General features: G+C 37.4%; 1 protein-coding gene across 1 annotated transcript; it reads left to right on the top strand.

Moving 5' to 3' along the window:
• The first annotated feature begins 6,166 nt into the window (after positions 1–6,166).
• Positions 6,167–8,779, top strand: LOC121967931 (zinc finger MYM-type protein 1-like). The gene is made up of 2 exons (XM_042518472.1): positions 6,167–7,300; positions 8,198–8,779. Exons 1-2 carry the CDS (start codon positions 6,167–6,169, stop codon positions 8,777–8,779), a joined length of 1,716 nt encoding a protein of 571 aa, XP_042374406.1.
• Positions 8,780–9,156: the final 377 nt, after the last annotated feature.

Raw genomic sequence — 9,156 nt, forward strand, 5'->3', positions numbered from 1 at the left:
TTTGGGTTAATCAAGCAGACATAATTTGAATCAATATCTAGGCTGCTATGAGTCACATGGACATCATTAGAGTAACCACGTATTTTGAAAATTTTCAAATAGTCCTGGTCAAAGAACTTAATACAAAACTTTGGTCTAACCAGTTTAGATTGGTAAGGGATAGCTTTAGTTAGTTACACTAATCCGAATGCATTAGGTCGAACACATATGATTCTTCCTAAACATGAATAGATAGAGCTTCCCTAACCTACTATCATCCCAAACTTCTCTAGTATTATTTGTCAAGTTAAATTAGTCCATAATTTATCTAATCCTAATTGCTCTTACTGGGTACGGTATTGCTTTGGAGGTGTCAACTAGTTTGGTGTCTTCCCCTGAATTATTGGACTTGGGTTTATCTTAAGTTTTAGGTTTATATCGATTTATTTTATAGTTGTAATAAACTTGAATATAGTTTGAGTTTAGATTTACTTTATTTGATTTAAATTTAGTTTTTTTATTTGAATTTGATTTTATTTTACATTTTAGGTTTAGATTTAAATTAGTAGGTTTAAATTTTATTTTTAGATAGTGGATTTCATTTTTAGCTATATAATATTGATTGAGTCATACTTGCTTGGTTAGACAAGCTTTTAGAACTCAAGCTTTGGTTTGTTTCTTACTTTGGGTTACTGGTTATATAAATATTTTATTTGAGCTATTTTTATATCCGAATCCCGATTTATTATAGACAACTCTTTGTGATGCAAGTATAAGGTCTAGGTTTTTAGATCTTGTTGGAAATTTTTCAAGTAAACTTTTAATGTTTACAACTTCAGACTTTAAGGTTGAGTTTTCTTCTTCAAGTTTGACAATTTGAGTTGAATTTTGACTTGATTTAATTGTTAGGTTTGATTTAAGTTGTTCCTTGAGTTCTACATTTTCTTTACTAAGATCATTTATTTGGTTTTCATAAGCAAATAATTTTTTATGCAAGCATGAAATAATTTTAAAGAAATGTTTACTCAACAAAGATGGTACCTCATTGGAACATTCGAAAACGACTACGGACTCGTGGCTTGACTCATATTTTGACTTGTCGTCTTGTTCCGACTCGCTTTCTGATTCTGGTCTGATAGCCATCAGTGCAAGATAGTTGTGTTGTTTCGGCTCGTTGTTGTCCGATTCTTCTGAAGATGACTCATCCCAGGTTGCTTTGAGTGTCTTCTTTTTGTTGAGGTTCTTGGGTTTATCTTCTTTGATGTTTGGACACTCATGCTTGTAGTGGCCCTTTTTATTGCATCCGAAACAAGTGATGCTTGTCTTGCTAATGTTGGGCTTAATCATCTTTTGAAGGTCCTTTGTACCGAAGTCCTTTTTCTTTTTGGCGAACATTTTTCTTACCATGTTTATCAATTGCTCTTGTGCATCTGAGTTTAAGTCAGATTCAGATTCCGTCTTTTGCTTGGTCTTGCTCTTCGTCTGCTTTGTTGAACCTGTAAGGAATGTTATACCTTTCTTGGTCTTTTGGGAGTTCGTCTGTTCTTGCAATTCTAGTTCACAGAATAATTCATCTAACTTGAGTTTATTTAAATTTCTCGAAATTTTATATGTATCTATTACATATGCCCACTGTGCGTTTTGGGGAAAGGAATTCAAAGCATACCTTTACATCCCTGTTCTCCAGTTGGTGATCGATTAGGTGGAACTCGTTCAAAATGTCCTTGATTCTTGCATGCAACTGATTTGCTGGTTCCCCATCCTGCATTTTGATATTAAACAAATTATTTAATAGTAAATCACGCTTTGTTACCTTTGCATCGCTTGTGCCTTCGTGCAACTCAATCAATTTGTCCCAGAGTTCCTTAGCATTCTCGAATGATCCGACCCGGTTGAGTTCTTTGGTCAAACTACACTGAAGTGTATTTAATGCCTTTGAGTCGATCTTTACTTTCTTCTTATTTTCTGGATTCCATCTTTCTAGGTCGAGGGATACTTAGTTGTTTCATCTACCGGCGCCTTGTATCCTCGTCAGATGGTGAACCATTGGTCGATGTCGATTTTTAGATAGACCTCCATTCTCTTTTTCCAATAGGAGAAGTCATCTCCGTTATATTGTGGTGGAGGAGTTGTGCTGTAGCCCTCGCTTTTTGCCATTTAAAAAGTATTCTTGCAAAAATAGAAAAACTAGAAAGAGGTACCAAGACTTGCTCTTGGATTAGTAGTGTGGGTGAAGAGAGAGAGACAAAATATAGAGCTCCAGTGGTGTTGCACCAACTTCGAGAAAAATCGAGACGAAGAAAAAATGTTATCTGAAAGGGTAATCGTACCAATTCAGATATAATCGAAAATCTCAAAATTGAAAATGAATAAATAAAACAAATCCCCCTATTTGATTGGTGATTGCACCAATTTAGTGCAAACATGCTCTAATACCACTTTGTAGGATAGTAGCACACGCGGGGGGTGAACCATGTGGTTTTAAAAAAAAATTCTTTTCAGTTTTATAAAACTGAGTATGCAGTGGAATTAAAAATCTCTTTTGAAATCGCCAGAAGAGGGAATAGAGTACAATAGAAAAATAAGGATAAGTGTAACAAACTACACTTTCCTTTATGTAGTAATTAAGTATAAAAAGAAACTTTGTTACCTAACACTTGTAGATTTATCGGATCGTGCTCAATGTTGGACGATTTCTCAGCAGTAGTCGAGCGCAGTAACGTCGTAGCAGAGTAGTAGTACGAAGTTGGAGCGGTCGGAATGTCGAACGGTTGCACAAAAACTTGTAGAAGAAATGTGTTGAGAGCTTGAGCGATCTCTCCTTTTATAGGTTGTTTAGGGCACCTCCCATCCTCATTTGAGGCTCCTCTAAGTGCAAAATTAATCTCAAAAAGTTTGGTCGTGATAAGCTCCGATTACTGTGACTTCTATATACGTGAAGGTGCCTCTAAGCACTCTAAGGTGCCTCTAACGTGCCTTGGAGGCACCTCCAACGCATCCAGGGTGCCTCCGCACATCGAAGTCTTATCCGCAGACTTATCATCTTGAGGGCACCTTCGGCTCGTCCAGGGTGCCTCTAAGGTGCGATCCGAGGTGCCTCTGAGACCCTTGGAGGTGCCTGGGACATTGTTCATCCGAGGTTGTTTTTGCTCCTTTCATCCTACAAAATGTGTTAGTCCAAAAACAAAGTATACCTTGCAAAATGAAGTTAGGACAATAATAAAATATGAATTTATTAATTAAATTATGTCTATCCGAGACCAGGATCTAATCACCATCTCAATTTAGGTTTCCAAAATATACCTAAATTGGACCAATGCCTAAAGTCCCTAATTGAGACTCGTTCTTACTGGAACACTCTCCTCCAGTGACTTATCTTACCACGCAGAATCTCTTGACTTTATTTGGTCCACTAGGTCTTCCTGCTAGTTGTCAAGTCTGCAGATCCAACTGGACTTCAACCAGCTGTCCAGGTCCCACGGACCCAGCCGGACTTCCCGTCAGATATCGAGTCACTTCTTGACCTATCTGAACTTCTACACCAGCTATCAAGTCTTCCAGACCTAATTGGATTTCAGCATGATGTCTAACCAGTCAAGTCCTGCACACTTGGTAGAAAGGTTAGATCACAACACATCTAACTTTAATCTATTTGTTATTTATCAAAACTTAGGTTTGACCATTGGTGCCAACTGCACTAACAATTGTCGACCTCAGCTGTCGATCATCGGCCTCCCGACGTAGTCATCGGCGCTCACCGACCACGAACGACGATCGCTAGCCTCCTCACGAGGTCGCTGGTGCCCACGATTTGAGCTTCTGCCGTGACACTTTCTGCCGCGACAAACATTGTTCGCTGGCCCACGGCTAGACATCGACGCGCGACGTGGTCGAGATTGGTGACGACACCGTCGACTCCAATGGTCTCCTACTTAGGGAGCTTCCATTAAACCTGGCTCTGATACCAATGTCGAAATTTGTTCTGACATAATAGAATCATATAAGAGATTACATACACGAAATGAGTTAAGTTTTCGATATACCTCAATCAACGTTGTTGTAAACTTCGGAGACTACGAACGACTTATAGTCGGGATAATAGTCACGTGTATCTAACTATGACCACCGCTTCACAACGTCTCAACCCTCGACTCGGTGATCTTCGACTATGAACGATCTACTTCTCCGTAAGCGATTAACAACAACCTCGCGATCAACAACAACCTCCCTCCATCCACTTTTCCACACCTCTCTTAATGGCCCAAGGCCCTTTATATACTCACTGCATATCAAAGGGATAATGGGGAGGAGGAGGTTATAGATAATGGGTCATGATCCCATGATCCACCTTTGCATGTTAATATGCCCCAACATGGGCAATATCAACAATCTATTATGGGATCTACTTTTACTCTATTTGCTCATCTACTTTTACTCTATACTTTAACATTTTTGTCATTGCCTTTCGATTATTCTATCTTGAGCTCTCTGGTGACTTATGCATTAGAGGGACCTCATCCAAGAAACTCTCGGCGAGTCCTTTGACGTGTGTTATTCTATACTAGATTGACTACGCTACATCACGAGAAGAAAGCGAGGAGAAGGCTTCGACATTATCACTTTTTGTTGCGAGGTGGATTTCTATCGCTGCATCACAACAGTGAGATTTCTATCTAGAACAATGATGAAGTTAAGAAAGGAGATATTGTGCTAAATAGTATTGAATTTAGATAATTTATCAAAATGATACTTTTAATCATTTCTCCCCACATGATACAAGATTTAAAAACATATTCAGCATAAAATAATATCTCCTTATGTTTCATCTTCTTTTTTCTTCAATTCAAATTTATTACTTGCACTATCTATTGAAACATTAATATAATACGGAAACTATACCATTACAGTCAAAGATTGAAACTTCAACACTATTCGAGATTGTGAGGGCACCAAAATTAATATCCGACAAGACCCCTCCAATGTTTAAGACGCCAAGTGAGACAATGCAATATTCAAGCAGTTGTAATACACATGTTGTTGATAGCTTCCATTTCAATTATAGAGACCTAACCCTTCTCCTAGCCCCGATATGGCATTATTTATGTGGCCATGAAAAAGAAACAAGTCCTCAATTAGATAAGCTGTCACCATTGTCCCTGTTCACTGGCGGAGGCAGGGGGGCGCGAGGGGGTGCGGAAGCACCCCCTTGCTTCTGAAAAAAAAAAAAAATTATTATTAAAAAATTAAGGGCATAATTATAATTGTTTAAAATCATTGGACTTTTTCACAAAAATGCCATTAAAAACCCCTTTTTCCCTTTTCTTGTTTCGATCTTTCTCTACCACAGTAAAAATCTTTTTTCTGCCCCAGCACAGTTTCGTTTTCTTTTTCATCAGCCGCCGAACCCTTTTATTTCCAAACTAATTTTTTCTAATTTCTTCTTTAAACCAAAAACCTTAATCGCATTAAGAGATCTCATTATTTCCCCCTCTCCAATCTCCTCAAATCGTTGCCCTCATCTTTATCGTCTCTTCACTTCGTCGGCGCCTCACGCCAGTGACTCCACTACTGTTCACGATTAGACTATTCCGTCGACGTCGCTGCCAGCCTGCCACTATCGACGCCGCTGCCATTGTGCTCCGCTGGTGATTCTCCACAACAAGTAAAATCTCTTCGATTGTAGGTGAATCTTGTTCCTTATTTCATCTAATTTCTAATTTCATGATTTATACTTGGTAATACATTAATTGTTATGTTGATTGCATAAATTAATAATTTTGAGAAATTGACATAGGTTATGGAGAAATTTTTAAAACGAAGTATTGAGTCTTCTAAGAATTCTATGGAAGAAAATAGTAAGAAAAAATATTCTCGTGTTGAATTCAACCCGGATGATGTTGTTAGTGACCCAAGGCTACGCAAACCAATTAATGAATTTGATATTTCTATTAGAGATCAGATTCGAAGAGAATATTTGATTAGAGGACCTTGTCAATCATTTGGTCATAGTTATCCCCAAAGACAATTTGGTAAAGAGCATAGAAGTTTCCAAGTTGCTTGGTTTAAAAAAATTTCATGGTTAGAGTACAGCATATCAAAAGATGCAGCTTTTTGTTTTTGGTGTTATCTCTTTAAAAATTCTCATAGAGGATGTCGAGTTGGAGATGAGGCATTTACTAATTCAGGGATGACTAATTGGAGAAAAGCAATGGAAGTATTTAATACGCATGTTGGTGGTGTAGCTAGTGCTCACAATGATGCGAGAACACAACTTGAGGCTTTTAAAAATCAACGACAAAGTGTGTCACATTTGCTACAAGCACAGGGGCGTGAAATGGAGGTTGCAAATCGCACTCGATTAACAGCAACTTTAGATGTTACACGCTTTCTTTTGAAACAAGGTTTGCCTTTCCGTGGACATGACGAGTCATTGAATTCTTCAAATAAAGGTAACTTTCTTGAATTGATTGAGTGGTATACCCAAAGAAATGATGAGGTTGCCAAGACCATGAATGAAAATGCCCCTGGAAACAATCAAATGAAGTCTCCAACAGTTCAAAAGGATTTAACACGGGCTTGTGCTGCTGAAGTCACAAATGTCATTCTTAATGATATAAAAGACAATATATTTTCTCTTATGGTTGATGAGTGTCGAGATATTTCAGTCAAAGAACAAATGGGAGTTGTTTTAAGATATGTGAACAAACATGGATGTGTTATTGAAAGATTTCTTGCTATTGTACATGTGTCTGACACTTCTGCTATTTCTTTAAAGAAGGCTATTGATGAATTGTTTGCAAAACATAAGTTGTCATTATCAAGATTGAGAGGTCAAGGATACGATGGAGCTTCAAATATGCGAGGTGAGTATAATGGATTGAAGGCTCTTATATTGAAGGAAAATTCATCTGCAAGGTATGTCCATTGTTTTGCTCACCAACTTCAACTAGTTGTTGTTGCAGTTGCTAAAAGCAATCGAATTGTGAGTGATTTCTTCCAATATGTTACTATGATTGTGAATATTACTGGTGCTTCATGCAAAAGAAAAGATAAGTTTAGACAACTTGAACATGATAGACTTGTAGAATGTTTGGAGAAAGGTGATATTGTTAGTGGCAAAGGAAAAAATCAGGAAATCAGTTTAAAACGACCAGGGGATACTCGTTGGGGTTCACATTACATAACTATTATCCGTTTGATGTCTACGTGGACTTCTGTTTTACAAGTGCTTGAAAATGTGTATGATGATGGTACTAATGATGATAATAGTGGTATCGCCACCAGTTTAATTGATAAGATGGAGAATTATGAATTTGTGTTTGTGATGCATTTGATGAAATCTAGGGGTGTCAATTCGGGTGGGTCGGGTCGGGTTGGGTCAGATTGAGTTTTTTTTTTTTTAACCCAACCCGAACCCGACCCGAACCCGAGTTCAACCCAAAACACCTCAACCCGAACCCGAACCCGACCAACCCGATCAACCCGAACCCAACCCATATAACCCGAAAATCCGATTCAAAATGACTTTTTTGAGCTATTTTCCCTATAATTCTTCACTTTTATCTCAATATTCCATCATTATCATACAAACATGATATTAATATACATAAAAACATCTAAATTTTTAAAATAAAATTTGATTTAACCCCAAAAAAACCCACAAAATCCTATATTTAAGTCAACCCGGGTCAACCCGGGTCAACCCGAACCCAACCCGACCCAACCCGAGACTCTTTTACTCTCCAACCCTCCAACCCGAACCCGACCCGAACCCGAAAATGCCCAACCCGAACCCGATTTTTTTCGGGTCGACTCGGGTTGGGTCATCGGGTCGGGTTCATTTTTGACACCCCTAATGAAATCTTTATTGGGAATCACAAATGAGTTGTCACTTGCCTTACAACAAAAGGATCAAAACATTGTACTGGCTGTCAGTTTGATCAAGACAATGAAAGTTCGATTACAAAAATTGAGAGAGGAAGGATGGGAGAATTTTTTGGACGTCGTCAACAAATTTTGTAGTAACCACATGATTCCAGTACCGAATATGGAAGAAAATATGAGAACTCGTGGTCGCAGCAGACGTAATGGACAAATGATTACTAATTTTCATCTCTATCGTGTTGAAATTTTTTATCAGGTATTATTTTTAAATATTTTTTTGAATTTTAATTTTCTAATAATGTTTTTTATTCATTTTTTACTGTTATAATATTAGGTTCTTGATATGATGGTTCAAGAGATGAGTAATCGGTTTTCAGAATCAAGTACGGAGGTACTTACTTGCATTGCTTGCTTAGATCCAAAGGACTCTTTTTCTCAATTTGATATTGGTAAGCTACTCCACCTTGCTGAACTTTATCCGGAGGACTTTTCATTGACTGATCGTGCAATACTTGAGGACCAACTTGAGACTTACATTCAAAATGTACGAGGTGAATTTTCTATGATTGAAGATTTGGGAAGTCTTGCTAAAAAGATGGTTGAAACGGGGAAGAATACAATTTTTCCATTGGTATATCGTTTGATCGAGTTAGCATTAGTTTTACCAGTTGCAACTGCTTCTGTTGAAAGAGTTTTTTCTGCGATGGAAATTATCAAGACTGATTTGCGTAATAGGATGGGGGATGAGTGGATGAATGACAGTTTGGTAGTATACATCGAGAAGGACATTTTTGCTACAATTGAAAATGAACAAATTTTACAGCATTTTCAACAGATGAGCACTCGTAGGATCCAGTTGCCTCCTCTTGTTTGTATGTCTAGATCTGATGCTAGTGGTTCAAGTATTAAAAAATAATTACTTTATTGGTATGCACATATTTTTATATCTGTATTTAGTACTGTTATCTTTTAATATATTTATTTGATAGTAAGAAATTTTTTTAGTCTTTCTTTAAGCACCCTTCTAAATTTTTCTCTGGATCCGCCACTGCCCCTGTTCAAGAACATGATTGTCATTGTATCCCATGCATCCACATAGTTTATGTGATTTTGTTATTTGTTTGTTTGTTCAATGATATGTAGGCTTTAAGAACCGTGTGCATTTAAGAGGCCGTAAATCAATCAAATGTTTATAAATAAGTTTGATGTACAACTTAATAAGAATTTATTTATGTTCATTCAATATACATAAGGTCAATTAAGCTAGTTAATATTCACGAACAAGGATTCTAA

Source organism: Zingiber officinale, chromosome 3B, assembly GCF_018446385.1.
Source record: "Zingiber officinale cultivar Zhangliang chromosome 3B, Zo_v1.1, whole genome shotgun sequence".
Lineage (NCBI taxonomy): Eukaryota > Viridiplantae > Streptophyta > Magnoliopsida > Zingiberales > Zingiberaceae > Zingiber > Zingiber officinale.

Bases quoted from the DNA above. Each gene is read 5' to 3' on its own strand.
- LOC121967931 (XM_042518472.1), top strand. From the start codon at position 6,167: ATGACTAATTGGAGAAAAGCAATGGAAGTATTTAATACGCATGTTGGT. The intron at 7,301-8,197 runs GTGATGCATTTG...TTATAATATTAG, and splicing joins AGAATTATGAATTTGTGTTT to GTTCTTGATATGATGGTTCA.